At 33.3% G+C, this 16,729-nt stretch overlaps 1 protein-coding gene and 1 long non-coding RNA gene across 11 annotated transcripts in view; one reads left to right on the forward strand and one right to left on the reverse strand.

Moving 5' to 3' along the window:
* Nucleotides 1-14,133, forward strand: part of Camta (Calmodulin-binding transcription activator) — a 157,132-nt gene extending 142,999 nt beyond the window's left edge. For 4 of the 10 annotated variants that reach the window (XM_088046461.1, XM_088046463.1, XM_088046467.1 and 1 more), the window contains 12 exons: nt 1,699-1,974; nt 2,083-2,654; nt 2,757-2,866; nt 3,144-3,236; nt 6,591-6,658; nt 6,709-6,872; nt 6,926-7,107; nt 7,259-7,586; nt 11,397-11,471; nt 11,541-11,568; nt 11,641-11,751; nt 11,800-14,133. In XM_088046461.1, the coding sequence (XP_087902587.1) occupies nt 1,699-1,974; nt 2,083-2,654; nt 2,757-2,866; nt 3,144-3,236; nt 6,591-6,658; nt 6,709-6,872; nt 6,926-7,107; nt 7,259-7,586; nt 11,397-11,471; nt 11,541-11,568; nt 11,641-11,748 (2,004 nt within the window). In that variant the 3' untranslated portion in view covers nt 11,749-11,751; nt 11,800-14,133. The other 6 variants (XM_088046466.1, XM_088046470.1, XM_088046464.1 and 3 more) reach the window with 5 other exon arrangements.
* On the reverse strand, nt 7,595-8,841 carry LOC148168933 (uncharacterized). Its single transcript, XR_015770704.1, has 3 exons — nt 8,742-8,841; nt 7,731-7,877; nt 7,595-7,643 (listed from the first exon to the last, which is right to left on the reverse strand). It is a non-coding gene; the product is annotated as an uncharacterized LOC148168933 (long non-coding RNA).
* Nucleotides 14,134-16,729: the final 2,596 nt, after the last annotated feature.

Below are 16,729 nucleotides of genomic sequence, written 5' to 3' on the forward strand. Positions count from 1 at the left end.
GCGATCAAAACTTTGTATAGCGATTGTAAGAAAAATTGTATTTAAAATGCAAATTAGGAAAACCAGCATAAAAAAAGTCGTTTTTTAATATACCATTACGCACTTTTATACAGGGTGATTTTTTAAAAACGGCAGGAGTTGTAGAATTTTTATTTATGAACCGATTTCAAAAATTTAAAAAACATATTAAATTTTTTTAATTTCTTATAAACTGATGATTTTGAAATTTTTCTAAATGTCTTAGTATCTTTTGGGCGATATTCAACTTTCTTATTTTAAATTGACACCCATATTTTTTTTTTCATAATTTAGAAGGTATTAACTTTCTTGATTCAGAAAAGTGTAATATGTTCTACTTTTACAAAAAATATTTAAAAAAAAATATCAAAAATGAAAAAATTTAAGCAATAAAAGTTAATAAAATCTAGGTGCGTGGTGTCAAATAACACAATATCGTTGTTGTAATGTCAAAAAGCAGCAAATAACAGAAAGAACAAGTTTTCTTTCAACAAGATGGAGCTACACCTTACAATGCACAATGCATTTCTCGTAGGTGTCAATTGTGCAATAAAAAAAACGGGATGGCGTTTCAACAGTATTTTATTTAAATTAGGTAGTTGTTTTTTCTGATTTGTAATTATTATTGTCTTTTGTTATTAATAATTTCAAAAAAAAATGCCGATCCTTTCTGTTATTTGCTGCTTTTTGACATTACAATAACAGCATTCTTTTATTTGACACCATGCACCTAGATTTTATTAACTTTTATTGCTTTTTTTTTTTTTCAATTTTGATAATTTTTTAAAAAATATTTTTGGTAAAAGTAGAACATATTACACATTTCTGAATCAAGAAAATTAATATCTTCCAAATTATAAAAAAAAAAATATGGGTTCCAATTTAAAATAAGAAAGTTGAGTATCGCCCAAAAGATAGTACGACATTAAAAAAAAATTTTAAATCATCAGTTTATAGTAAATTAAAAACCATTTAATTTGTTTTTTAAATTTTTGAAATCGGTTCATAAATAAAAATTCTACAACGCCTGCCGTTTTAAAAAAATCACCCTGTATGACTGTTACGCACTCATATGTCACTTTTCTGCACTAGTGCCTAGAAGTGTCATTTTTTTTATTTTTTTTATGGAAATTTTGAAATAAAAAAAAACAATGAAAATGTCAACTTTGTGTAGCGATTGTAGAAAAAATGTTCTCAAACGGTCATTTATAAATTCTGCATTAATATCGTTAAAATCCTTATCCTGTCGTACGTAAGTGCATTACGGTGGACTTCAGAATTAGAGGGAAGGTAATAAGTGGTTACATTTTTACATGAATATTTAACTTTTTCCCCATGAAACTTTCTTAAAGTCTTGTTCACGAAAGAAAATCATTATTCGCCCATTACCGTTTTTCCTCTATTCAAATAGCATTGCAACGCTTTGAGAATGTACTCTACAAACAAAAAAGCAAATGCTTGTTGCTACCTATTACAAGGAGCAGCGTTACGTAGAAATATTCAAAATGGGTTTTCCTGTAAGCGGAAGTGTATCTCTCTCATGACTTTCTATTGCCCCCATTTACACGATTAGGAAAATAGTTGAACATTTTAATACAACGTTTGTTGTTATTAAGTTGTAAAGGTAACACAATACAGAGACGATTTTCCTTTCGTTTTTTCAACAATTTTTATCGCTAGGTGGAGGATACTGCTCTGTTGTCGCAACCGAACTTCGAAGACCGTCTCGTCAACTTTTGTCAGAATATGACTTCCAGGATATGGAGTCATGGCGAAGAATTGAGTGTTTCATGGTTCGCAAGTCACAGAGGCATGACTCTATTACATTTAGCAGCATCTTTAGGATATTCACGTTTAGTGTGCGCCATGCTTCATTGGCGTGCGGAAAACTCGTCACTGTTGCTGGAAACTGAAGTGGATGCTTTGAGCCAAGACGAAGACGGTTTCACTCCATTGGTAAGAAAATCAAGTCTTCATAAATCGCGATCTAAATCATTTCCGGAGCGACAGAATCTCGATTGCAGCTCTGTTATAATTATTTTAATTAGTCTAATCTTCCTTCAGATGTGGGCGTGTGCTCGCGGCCACACAGAAACAGCAATTATGTTGTACAAGTGGAATCATACAGCGCTCAACATGAAGAATACGTCCAATCAAACGGCGTTGGAGTGCGCCAAAAACAACAATCATCATGAATTAGTGAAAGAACTCGAAAAGCTCGAGTTGCGACGTGATAAAGCTAATATGATGTTGCATTCCTCGAACAGTTTTTCCACTGAATCCCCAACAGTTATTTCACCGGCGAGTTCCGTGGCGTCGTTGACATCGATCGCTTCCACGAGTAAATCACACGACGGCGTCTTCTTGCGACCTGGTGCCGTGACCAGGAGCGAGTCGCAAAAGTACAAAATGCTCAACATCGATTTGGATAACGACTCCAACATTATTGGCAGTAACAAGATGTTAGGATCGATGCCGAGTCCTTTGTTGTCGGACTCCTCGGCGAGTACGAGAGGAAGTAATGGACAGAAACTGATCAAGAGACCTTCTATCGATAGTGGAATTCACATGAGTTGCGGCTCGGAGAGCTCCAAGTCGAAAAACTCGCGTTTCTTTAGTTCCCCGAGACCATCAAAGTAATTTCCTAGAGTGTTTCTAAACTACACTAAAAAATGAGGCTTATGAAGCTACATTTTTTTGGGGACACAATACCGATATATTTAACTTTGCGATTTTAGGTTCGACAGAAGCATGTCTCTACCTCTGCACTCACCTTTGTCGACTCGTGACAACTCGTTCGATAGCGAAACGGCTGAATCAATCGGAAGAAAAATGGATTTCGCTCTGTGTAAGTGGATTTAGATGTTGATTTCCTGTTGCATTTTTTTTTAACTTTGCATTGAAGCGCGAAGGTAAGTGCTTAGTGTGAAAAGGAAAAATCAAACTTTGTGCATGCTCCCAGTATCATCTTGGTTTTTCGACATACCAAGTTTTTGATTTTTGCTTTTAAACGCTTTTGATGTGTTAAAAGTTCCGTGATATTAAATAAGAAACGAATTGAAATTTGACCGACAAACAAGAATAGTTCATTTTATTATATTTGCACTGACTGATGATTTTGATAGGCGAGATAGGGAGTGGTCCGAGAAGCAGTAGTCCCCTCATTGATGTGGAGGCCGTCTCTGATGACGAAAGTGACATCCACAACAGTACAGTAGGTCAGTGCAATGATGGTCTATATCTTTGTTGTCTATCGGTGTTGTTTCACTGTTGTTTCATTAATGTTCTTGTTATTCTTAATTATAGTTGTCCGTATACTTACTAACGTCCTAGTTATAGTACTTCTGCACTAACTGTCCTAAAACTTAAAGTCCTACATTCAACAGTTGATGCTCAAAGAGGTCGTTACCTGTTGTTATAGACGATAGAAACTATTTCCAAGCTAAGTTAATCTCAACTAAAGAAAATTAAACTAATATATCATAACGTGCTTTGCTGCTTGCTTGCCGTTTTGCATGATCGTTTTTAGCTTTTTTCTTTTCATTCTAAGTGCACCCTTCACTTAGAGCTTCTGGTATAATCTTGAGTCTCCCCTAAAATTAAAAAGTTCGATACATGTCTTTCTTAGTTCAGGGAAATTAGGTTTTAAACCCTAACTATTAAAGTTTTGAAACTTTGCAGAAAGAATCCTTAAGTCATCAGCAATTAAACAGAAAAGTTCTCTCACCTAACGTGGGAGCTTCAACCCTTAAATTTGGGGTTAACAAACTTGTATTCACTGATAACAAATTTTAGAAAAAATGCACTGGAAAAGTGAAAAATCTTTTCTAAACTAGAATTGCCTCATAATTCCGAATTTGCAATTTATTTAATTTAAGATTATTTAATTATCTCTTTAATGATGTATTTATAACAAAGATTCAAAAAAAGATTTGAATAAAATTGGGAAAATAAAATGTAAAAGGTAAACATGGTGTACTCACATTTTTTTACAAATTTGAGTCCTGACCTGTGATAGAACAAAATGGATTATACAGGGTCCGGCAACACTTGTGTCCACCCCCAAAATCGTCTTTAATTTTAAAGTTACAATTTTTCAAAATTTGCATACGCTCATAGTTGACAAAGCTCTAGAGGCTGACGCAAAAATTTGTTTTTTATCACGGTTTGGTTGGCGTCGCGACGCCTAAGAAGTATAATTTTTAGCCATTTTTAAGTTTTTGCGGAAATATTCGCGAATTCAATTTTTTTTCAACATAACTGCGATACAAATATCTGAGTTTTTATTTTAAATCTAATGCAAATTGTGTTTAAAATTTGCGAAAAAAACGTTGTTTTATCAAGTTAGTTTTCAAAATTATGACAGCGGAGCGGCAAACTACGTTTACACCAAAATTTATCACTTTATTCACTCTTATAAAGGTTAATTTTGATTAACATGGGCATGTTGCACTTTATGGACACCAGAAATCGTTAATTAACATCGACAAAGCGACAATTTCACCAATTAAGACTTTTGTTACAATCTAAAGCGAGCCAAAGGATCGATGTCATTTGTGACACAAGATGCTGACAGATGGGTGTAAACGTAGTTCCCAACTTTGATGTAATGAAATTGGAAACTAACTTGATAAAACAGCATTTTTTTTTCAAATTTTGAAGACAATTTGCATTGAATCTAAAATTACAACTGAGATATTTTTAACATATTTATATTGAAAAATAAATAAATTAGGGGTTGATATCACAAACCCTTCATAATTAACTAAAAATTACATTTTTAAGGCGTCGCGACGCCAAAACTATCAGTGATAAAAAACAAATTTTTGCGTCAGTTTTTAGAGCTTTGTCAACTGTGAGCGTATGCAAATTTTTAAAATTTTATCTTTAAAATTAAAGACGATTTTGGGGGTGGACACAAGTGTTGCCGGACCCTGTAGAGTCACAAATAGGGTCATTCAACTTCAGATATGAGGTTTCCAGTATTCAAGTAATTTTTGTAGTAAATTTAATTCTCAACATTTTTTGTTACTTCTACAGGGTGATTTTTTAAAAACGGCAGGCGTTGTAGACTTTTTATTTATGAACCGATTTCAAAAATTTTAAAAACAAATTAAATGGTTTTTAATTTACTATAAACTGATGAATTTAAAATTTTTATAAATGTTTTAGTATCTTTTGAGCTTTATTCAACTTTCTTATTTTAAATTGGCACCCATATTTTTTTTGCATAATTTGGAAGATTTTAATTTTCTTGTTTCAGAAATGTGTAAAATGTTTTACTTTTACAAAAAAATTATCAAAATTGAAAAAAAAATAGGCAATAAAAGTTAATAAAATCTAAGTGCATGGTGTCAATTGTACAATAAAAAAAACGGGATGGCGTTTCAACAGTATTTTAATTAAATTAGGTAGATGTTTTTTCTGATTTGTAATTATTATTGTCTTTTGTTATCAATAATTAAAAAAGATTGCCAATTCTTTCTGTTATTTGCTGCTTTTTGACATTACAATAATGGTATTGTGTTATTTAACAGCACGCACCTACATTTTATTAACTTTTATTGCCTAAATTTTTTCATTTTTTATATTTTTTTAAAAATATTTTTGTAAAACTAAAACATATTACACATTTCTGAATCAAGAAAATTAATATCTTTCAAATTATGAAAAAAAAAATATGGGTGCCAATTTAAAATAAGAAAGTTGAATATCGCCCAAAAGATACTAAGACGATTAGAAAAATTCTAAAATCATCAGTTTATAGTAAATTAAAAACCATTTAATTTGTTTTTAAAATTTTTTAAATCGGTTTATAAATAAAAATTCTACAACGCCTGCCGTTTTTAAAAAATCACCCTGTATATTTGCTCTAAAGTGAATAGGTTAGAAGATAAATGAGAAAAACAATTTTTGGGGGTGTTTACCCCAATTTTAAGAAATGAAGCTCCCACGTTAGGTGTGAGAACTTTTTTTATTTAATTCCTGATGCCTTTGGAAATTTTTTCTGCCAAGTTTCAAAACTTTAATAATTTGTTTTTTTAACGATCATTTTCGATCTAATTTCGCTGTACTATCTTGATTATACCAATGAAAGTTTGGTCTAAAATTACATCGTACAATGCGGTGCTTTTTGTTGTTGGTTACAATGGTTTGAGCACTAGCACAGGATGAATAAAATTGGACGCGGCTGCTGTTACCCCAAAGTCACACCCAATCACATGATCGAAACAATAAATCCGGGGCTGGCTAAAAATAGACATTATACTGAGAGGAGCAACAGGTTGTGTTGTTTTACACCAAAAATCAATTGTTTCTTTGAACCTTTTTTATATGAAGGTTAACATCGATTGGAAACTTTCAGTTTTGTGGAAAATTTCTTCGTTGTTGCAGCCGCTCCCAGTTTTTCCTTCGTCCTTTGTTAAAAAGTGTGTCGCATTGTTGTTCATTTCCCCACATCGTGGCGGAGTTGAAAAACGCAAAGTTATTAACTTGAAAGGGAGAAATGACTTTATGTTAACACTCCTAATGAAAATCGCCCTCGTTAATGTGTATAATTTTTTGTGCCACAGGGGAGCAGGACGCTCGAGTGTTGACCTTAGCCGAGCAAATCATCGCGGCGATGCCAGAAAGAATCAAGGTATTGGGGATGAGCGCTCGCTTAAATTCTCTTTAACTTTTTTTTCGCAGAATGAGAGTGAGGAGATGTTGTTGGATACAAGTCCCGGCCCCCCTGACACTTTGCAGGCGAACGACACCCTTTCGGATGTTTTTATGGAACCTTTGTTGGACCAATCATCCTCAAGTTTCGAGTCGAACGAGTTCAACTTTGAATTCTCCGACCACAACTATCGGTAAACAGAGTTTCAATATTCTGACAAACTGCTTGAAAATTTGTTTGTGGCAGTTACTATGATGTGGGGACTCCGTGTTCGAGCCTAAGTCCAGCTTCTTCGAGTTGTTTACAATCGCCTTGTTCCTTCACACTCGACTCGCCGTCGCCCCCGCCCACGACCGCCGACTTTTGTGAGTTTTTCCAGGCTTCCGGTAGCCTGTTTGAGAAGGACTTCTCCAATCTGACTCTATCAGGTATTTGATTTCTTTCTGTTCGCGGCAGGGAAATTAAATGAAATAAGTTTCACGAACTGGAAGATGTAAAAACGGTTTTTCTCCGCGGGACACTTTCCCTCTTCCAGTTTGAAAGTTTTTTAAGATGATAATACTTTATTTTGCCGCTCAGATCGGGAACAAAGGGAGCTGTACGAGGCAGCGAAGATCATCCAGAAAGCGTACAGATCCTACAAAGGACGTCTACAGCAGGAGCAGGACAAGGAACGAACAGCGGCTATAGTCATCCAGAATTATTACAGACGCTACAAGCAGTACGCGTATTACAAACAAATGACGCACGCTGCTATGGTTATACAGAACGGGTACCGCTCTTACTGCGAGCATAAGCGGTTCAAGAAGAGCCAGGAAGCCGCCGTGTGCATCCAGAACTATTACCGTAACTACAAGGAGCAGGGGGGAAGGGGAAGCCGAGAGGGAACACCCGCTTCCGGGTTAAAGTAAGTTTTCAAAAGGGATCTCGGAGGATTCGTTTGCTAGTCTTGGTGTAAGGCTTTCTGTGGTGGTAGGAAAGGTGTGAAAGGTGCGCGATATCATATTGGGATCATTTTTATGATTGGACACAGATTTTAGAGACAAGTAACTGATATTTTGTGTGCTCAAGACTGTTTATTGCTCCTCTGCTTTCAACTTGCTGTTTGTTAAATTGTTGAAGTTTCTCTTTGGATCCCACTGCTCTCAGTCCTACCTTTTTCGTGTTCTCTCTGTGCTTTCTTTTTGTTAGTTTGTACCTGGAAACAATACAGTCTCACGTGGATTGCACTAGTCAACAGATTTTGAGGAAACGGCATTTTTCACTCCATTTTCTTTGTCATGTAACTTCTAAATGGCAAGAAATAATAACGTGATTAACACCGCGTTAGAAAGCAGAGATCTCAACTTTTATATTGATGTATTACAATAAAAAATCAACGCACCAATTTAGGAGTTATGTGCAAAAAAGTATCAAAAAGTTTTTAACAGTTAACTCAAATATGTTAGCAAAAACTAACTCACTCCTTAGGAAGCTTATTTAATTACCTTTTTAATGATATATTATAGAGTGACATGAACAAAAGTTATAAAAAAAAGTTATTTTACAAATATTTCTGGGTCCTGACCTGATGGAGCAAAACGGGCTTTCCAATCAGGAAAACTCGGTCCGAAATTTGTTGACTAGAGTAACATATTATGAACGTAATTAAAAAACTCTCAAAATATTAAATATCAATATGCAAATTTTGGGATAATTAGCAATGTTCCGGGGTGTAATTCCCAAACAGGAATTTTTATTTTATTTTTTCCTGCTTTCCCGAGTGTTTGATTGAATTATTAATCAAGTCATTCATGTATAATTTTGTTTGAGAAATCATGCATTAATTGAACTAATTAATTAACTATTTCAATATAACCAGCCAAAATATGAAAATGTGGAGAAATTAAAATACTGCAGATCGGAACGTAAAACCTTCAAATAAATAAATAAAACGCAGGAAAAAACAAAATGAAACTCACTCCAGCGTGACTTACTTTAAAACAAAGAAGTGACACTCTTTAGTCTCAACACAAGGAACTCTCACACGCTAAAAGATTAGCAAACTTATCCACAAACTTACACTGCCCTGCCTGCTTCGATGTAGTTGCAATGTGGACGTTGTGTGGTAGTTCTTGATGTCATAAAGCCTCATTTCCACGGTCCGTTCTAGAGAGAACAGAATTTGATTTACGATGGAATTTGAGTTATTGCACCATATTTTGCGGTCAGAAAATTTGCAAATCCTATTGCACCCTTGGTTTACAATCCTCTGTTCCGATTCGGGCGGACAAGCTGGTTGAAACGCCGAACCACCACACGGACTGCTACATTTGATGATAACTAAACAGTTTTAATTACTCCAATTCTTTTAATTTGAACACTAATTTTTTATCATATGTTAATATAAGGTAAATAACACATATAAATGTGGATTAATTTTAATAAAGACGGCGATAAATGCAGATATTTATTTCCTGCATTGTAATTTACAGAATCATTGCATGAAAAAAGGTGGATAAATACAGGTAGGTTTCTTATCTATGTAAGTGGATTAACCCTTTTGAAGTAATTGGCAGGTCTCTGTATTCTTATGGATTTAGTTAGGTTTATTACCTGGAGAGTTAAATTTTTTATATGATCCTGTAAATTAAATCTGCTAAATAGATTTTAGGAGAATTTACTTACACAACGTATCTGCGAAATAAGAAACTTGAAGGATCAATGAAGTTAAATAAATTCTGTACTGGTTCAACTCAACGAATTATCTTGTCTGTTCGACATCGGTTCGACGGACATTTCAACACAAAACCAAGGCAGAACGGACAGAACCAACTTGTTCGTCCGACGTGTTATAATTTTTAGGAGAAATAAATAGCTACGTATCAAATAAGCCACGTTCGATATTTGAGAATGACCTTAAATTTTATGACTTGAACTTTTTTTTGGCCATTTCATAAATAATAATCTGAAAACTGCAGCTACTATTTGATGTTAAATAACTTTCATTTTTACCAATCAATTGTCAGCAATCATGAAGTGCAATTAAAAAAAATTAATTAGGTTCTCTGCGTTTCGTCTCGGTTCTCTGTCGAACTGTCCGGTGCGTTCTGTCTTGGTTCTGTGTTGAAATGTCCGCCGAACCGATGTGGAACAGACAAGATGGTTCGTTCGTTCAGTTGAACTAGTACAGAATGTTCTTAAATTTGTTTCATTTTATTCATAGTTCAAGTTACTTATTACGTGGATATGTCAGCTATGGTAATTTTAACTAATATTCAGAAAATTTAATTCTTAGAACAAAATTAAAAATTTAAATCTTCAGGTAATATCTCTGACCAAAATCCAAAAGATTCAATTCATAGAACGCAGACCAAGCATACAAAAATCCCTCTTTTTCGAACGTACAAAATAATTTCATAAGTTAGGTTCATTCTATGCGACCAATTTTATTAGTGTGCGTTCTGTGTTTTGTTCTGTGTTGAAATGTCCGCCGAACCGATGTCGAACAGACAAGATAGTTTGTTCAATTAAACCAGTAAACTTTGTATTGTAGGTAAATTCTCATATAAACCGTCGTAAGTTAGAGATTCAATTTATAGAACGAAATTAAAAATTCAAATCTTCAGGTAATAAGTCGGACCAAATCCACAAAAATACTACCTGTCGGTTTTTTCAAAAGGGTAAATCCACTCACAGAGATAAAAAACCTACATACCTGTATCCATTCACGCCTGTTTTCATACAATAATTTTGTATATTTCATTGCAATATTTAGCTTGATGTTAAAATAACTTCTCCACCAGTAAAATAATGTCAGGAATAATCAATTGAAATACAGTAACATTTTTTTATTCCTATTTAACGAGATTAATTATACAAAAATTCTGAAATGCATTGTTTATTGAAAGTTTTCTCCAAAGGAGCGGCTAATTTCAATTATTCTGTGCGTTCTGTGTTGAACTGTCCGGTGCGTTCTGTCTTGGTTCTGCGTTGAAATGTCCGTCGAACAAACAAGATGGTTCGTGCATTTGAACCAGTACAGAATGTTAATAAATTTATTTTATTTTATTTATATTTCAAGTTACTTAGTTCGTGGATATGGATGGTATGTTAACTTTCACTAATATTCAGAAAATTTAATTCATAGAACAAAATTAAAAATGCAAATCCTCAGGTAATAACTGACCAAATCCACAAAAATACAGACCTGTCGGTTATTTCAAAAGGATAAATCCACTCACAGAGATAAGAAACGTACCTACCTGCATTCATTCGCGCCTGTTTTCATACAATGATTCTGTACATTTCAATGCAGGAAATAAGTATGTTCATCTATCTACATTTATCAGCATATTTATTAAAATTAATCCACATTTATATGTGTTATTTACGTTATTAACATTATGATAAAAAATTAGTGTTCAAATTAAAAGAATTGGAGTAATTAAAACTGTTTGGTTACGATCAAATGTAGCAAGTCCGTGTGGTGGTTCGGCGTTTCAACCAGCTTGTCCGCCCGAATCGGAACAGAGGATTCTAAACCAAGGGTGCAATAGGATTTGCAAATTTTCTGACCGCAAAATATGGTGCAATAACTCAAATTCCATCGTAAATCAAATTCTGTTCTCTCTAGAACGGACCGTGGAAATGAGGCTTAAACAGTTATGTCTTCCTGTTGCACTAATGGATCGTACCAACTCACCGAAGAAATTCTTTTATGTTGTGTTTTTTGTAGACGTACATATTCGCAAAGGCGCCAACACCAAGCCGCTCGGAAAATCCAACAGTTTATGAGGCAGTCCAAGAACAAGTAAGTAACAATTTCCTCGATTAATCCTTTTAGATGCGTTAAATGAATGCCTTTTTAATGCTCGCATAGTTTTTGGGATGAAAATATGGGAAGCGTGGTGAGTAGCCGGCATTCATACTCTCGGGACGTTCTTTAGGTGTTGAGGGTGTTAACGGAGGTTTTGTTGCAGGTTACAGAGAGAACGAGCCGAAAGAGAGAAGCAGGGGGGCCCGTCAGTGGATGCCCATCAAAGGTAACCGTCTCGAGGGGGCTCCTCCATATGCATAGGCCCAAATAACAGGTCCGTACTTTTGGCGGAAAAGCAACGATTTTCATTCGTTGATTGTAGATCAGGTAATACCAACTTTACAGAAGACCCAAGAAATATCACCGAGAAGAGATGAAGATTGTTCAAGACAGGTTTTGAGTACTTAGCTTCTGACATCTTAATAACGCATCTAACAGATTTCTAAGTAGTCGTGAGTCTTGATCTTCTAAAGAATTCGTTTGTAAATTAACTGCAACATGTAGTCATTATCTTATTATAACTCTGATATGTACTTATATCTTTACAATGTCTATTTTTGGCTGTTATTTGGTAATTTTCATGCATTTAAAACGAATGCAAGGATCGACAACAAAAGTGAGATGATTTTAGACGTTGTACGAAATTTTATTATTCTGATTATGGATTCAAAGCTGTGATTGTAGTTTGGTTATACATTTTTCAAGGTAAACCATCCGCCATTGTGCTGAACAATCAATGAACTCTACAAGAAAACTTACAGTTTCCGTTTCCTTACCTTGAAAAACTGTTTTGCCGAAAATAGAAGATTCTAGTCATAGTGTAGTTAATAGTCTTATTTATATCACCTTTGAAATGTAAACGGTTTTACGTTTGTTATCAAATGGATGTTTTTGTACTTAAACTTGGACTTTGACTAATTTCTTAACTATTTTCACTGCCACAGTAGCGTAGTTCTTACAGATTAGTTGCAGTTGAAAAGTATCCAAAGTTGAGAAGCAATACACAAACTATTCATTTATTCCAAGAGTGGTAGAACTTTTAGAGACTCGAAAATTAAAAATAATTTCTGTAAAGCTCATACATATCATTCTAGTGTTTAATACGTAACTTATTGTAAATGAACCTGCTGTACAATGAAGGATTTTTCTAGAAAATGCTGTAAATAACAGTTCTGTTTGTGTATTGCATACGAAGTAATATATTGGTGCTCAAGTATATGTATGCACAAATTAATTTCAATTAACTTCTTTTTTGAGTCAATTAAGGTGAGGGAAAATTTTAATTGAACATTCGAGTACCTGCAGGCAGGATTAAGTTGTACTATAACATTGTAAAAATCCCTCCTCTGTAAATAGCTGTTATTTGTTTTCGAGATTTTATCGTTTCAAAGCTGAATAATATATTTCTTCTATAACAAGAAAAAAGAAAAAACAGTACATAAGTATTATGTAAATTTTAATGTTGATATTTATACATAAAAAGAGGCTTACAATTTTTAATCTTATTGCATCTTTAGATGATTATATATGTAGTTTTGCAATTTGAACCGTAGATAGGATTATTTTAGACGATATATCAGATTTTCAAAAAAAAATATTTTTTAATCAAATATCTTGTCCAGAATGGTTGGTTTTTGTATGGAGGCGTGGATGATCAATAGATTGTTGCTTTCGCTTTTTGAATTTCCGTTGACGAATGTACGACAAACGCAGGCCTAAGAATTAGTTCGAAATTTTGTTTGAACACATGATACAATCAAAAATCCAAACAATCTTTAGTAATAATAGTGGTGTGTTTGGGAAATAATTTGAAAGGCTGACTAACTGTAAATATTTTTATTGGGTGGTCATTTGCTGGATCTTTAAATTTTGTAAAGGATTTAAAGTGACAAAAAAAATACATAACAACACCAAAAATATCGAAAAATTGTAAATTTGTATTTTAAATCAGTATCTATATAGGATAAAGTTTTATTGAACTATTCAAATTAAATTTTATATCTATGAGACATTACATTACCTAAAAAGTGTATTTAAATATACTGTAGAGTGCGTTTATTTTAGCCAAATCTTTAGTTAAGTTCTATTTATTGGACATTTAAGCTTTAAACCTCCTACTTAAATACAGTTTAAAAAATCTGTAGTATTTATTGAGTAGATAATTTTTGACTATTATTCTTAGGGGGAGTACTGGTTATTTTCAATGATATTGTGTATAAAAAATGCAAGGAGAATAATCAGTATTCAAATAGTTGTAGCTGCACAGTACCTATATCTATATTTACTTGTTCATAATCCATTTAGGAATTTCAAATTGTTATATACACACTTCAATACACATGTATATTCACGACAATATACATGTCTCACTGTATTTTACAATGGTTACTGCACTCAGAATTGTTATTACGTTATTCAACCCTCTTCTATTTTTAACTAGGTTTAGGATTGTTGTTGCTTTATATTGGCTCTTGTCATTCCATTAGAAAATAATGTTGATTTCATATTTTGATACTATCTATGTATTTTCTAATATCAATTATATTGTTTCAAATTTTGGTATCTTCATAATTGTTAATTTTTTCAAGTGTTTAGTAGAGTGCAGTTGTTCAACTATTGTTACATATTATTGTGACTAATAAACACTTTTCTGAAATTACAACGTTTTATTTACTATCCATTCTCATTCTTATTAGAAATGAACGAAAAACCAAGCCAGTGTATTACTGGTTGCCTACTGTTGCCACCTTTCAGACATAGAAATTACTATTTTTAAAAAAGTCGATTTAGTCGTAATTTTTCTGTTTTTTACAGTTCCCAGACTTTACTTAACAAAAGTTTCGAAGCTTACAGTTTTTGATCCAAAGAATTTTCCATTTTCTAATTTTGATAAGATTGATACCTTGAAACACGTAAAAAACTATGAAAATTAAACAACTTTTGAATGAAAAATGCCGGAAAGTATGTACAGGGCGTTTGGGGTTTTGGCATACTAAATAAAAAAGGTACATATTGTTTATCTAAAATGCACTGATAAAATGGACTTTATTCACTCATTTGAGACAGGTAAAGTATTTTATTACTCTTTAGAGACCATAAAGAAAATTATGCTACGTTTCCATAACGCATAGTAAAATCTATTAAATGTTTTGATTAAAATCTGTTCACAAATAACGAAGATATTGGGCTCGGAAGTGTTAGGTGGGCCACATGTATAATAAATTTCAATTATTATAATATTACCTTTTAGAAATGCTCAACATACTGTCCAGACTAGGAAAACGGTTTTGGCAAACACGAACAGCAAGTCGACTCACACACTTCTCACAAAAAATTTGCACTTTATATGCTATTTTGGCTACAGGAGAACTGCGGCAATTAACTAAAAATTTGGTCATATTGATGTAATTTCTCAAAACAAAGTGCAAAAAACCCATCTAAACTTAAACCATCGGTCCAATTTTTTTTCTCTGCGAATTAATTTTAAGTGCATAAGAGATTTTTCACTCAGTATTCGTAAGATTGTGTGAGAGCGTTTCGTAATCAAAATCTGAGAACGTGAAACCCAAATTTGGAAAATAAAATGTAAAATTTTGGAAAATCTAAATAACTGCAGGACCTGAACTCCGAAGATCAAAGAATGAAAATTTCAAACGATACTTTCTACAAAAAACAATCGGAAAAGCAGTGAAAAACCTCTTTTGGACAAATTAAGTGTTTTTCCAGTCAGGTATTGCACAATTTCAAAGCGACTGCGTATTTCCGGCATGTGAAGAATGCGAAACAATATTTCAATTTTGAAATAAGCATTAATTGTATGTAAATAATAACATTCTTTTCAAAACAAAATAAAATTTTAATACAGATTATCAAGTGTAGCCTCGTGTTTGATTTTTACAGATTAATATAAAATAAAAATAGCTTGATTACAAAACAAGTAAACTAAACCGATTTCCACGTACGTCTACACAATGCGTCAGCAGATAGTCTGCCTCTAGCACAAGATACATTACTCTGTCTTCTATATTTGTTAAAGATTAGCCACAATCACATTTTCAAATATATAAATAGTTCCGATAAAGGCAGTATCCAAGACCTTTCAACTATTTATCTGGTTCTGATAAAAGTTTATCAACGAGCAAAAGTCATAGTTCTTCAACTCACCATATTAACCTTACACATTTAAAATTATCGTGCTTAATTACGATTGGAATATAACTGGAGCTATAAACAATTATGAAACCGTAAAAGTTTACTTTTGTAACAGCTTGTATTCTAATTAATTGAACTAGATTTATACTTGTACATGTCACGAGTTTATAGCCGAAACGTGTATCGGTATTGTAAAAGATAACTTAATATTGACATTACGGTGTCGTCTAAACCACAAAAGCGATTTATTTTCGATTTGAACTGAGTCAGACAGGGTCGTCGCTCTTAATTTATTATTACTTTTGCCGAACTTTTCATTTTTGAAGTACTGCAGTTACTCGCGATTTATCCAAGCGGAAGTACATAAATAGTTGTCTTTTTATTATTAAAACAGTCGAATTTTATTTCAGGATTAGACTAGACTTAACACCGCTCCACCAGACTTTTATTTCGGGAGTGTAGACAACACTAAAATATTCTCAGTGGCCGCAATCTCGAAATTTTTAATGTCGGTTTAACATTAACCTATTTCAAAAAGAACGAAATTATTCTTTGTTCAGCCAAGCGTTTCAAATGTATTAAATGAATAGAATGCGTGGCCACATAAAGGCGTAAAGATAACCTTGATGGATTTTTTGTTGCAAAAAGAGGGCACAATATTCTGTAAAATGTTAATAAGTCCAGTGCTGCAATTTACATGTATTTAAATCAGCAGCGTCTTGTTCTTGTTGCTGAAGAATTTATGACGACTTTTTATGTTTTTTTTTGAGTACTGAGTGGAATAGTATTTAGAAAACGGTTGCTACCAAAGCTGAGCGCAATCAGATATGGATGTGAATAAATAAACAGAATGGTGGCAAAAATAAAAAATAAAGCGTGCCACACGCACGAGTATAATAATTCTTTTAACCAGAGCGCCGTCGAAAAAATTCGACTCTGCCACGGTTTACGGAAATAAATTTACGATACAATAACCGCGACCGGAAGAATCGAATTTCAAGAGCACAATATGAAACTGAACCCCCGAAAAAGAATACAATTTCGTTCAGATTTTAAATAAAGGATGAACTAATGAACGTCAGGTGAAAACAATTTTATTT

The sequence above is a fragment of the Gnatocerus cornutus genome, chromosome 9 (assembly GCF_029298725.1).
Source record: "Gnatocerus cornutus isolate USDA-ARS CGAHR chromosome 9, icGnaCorn1.1, whole genome shotgun sequence".
Lineage (NCBI taxonomy): Eukaryota > Metazoa > Arthropoda > Insecta > Coleoptera > Tenebrionidae > Gnatocerus > Gnatocerus cornutus.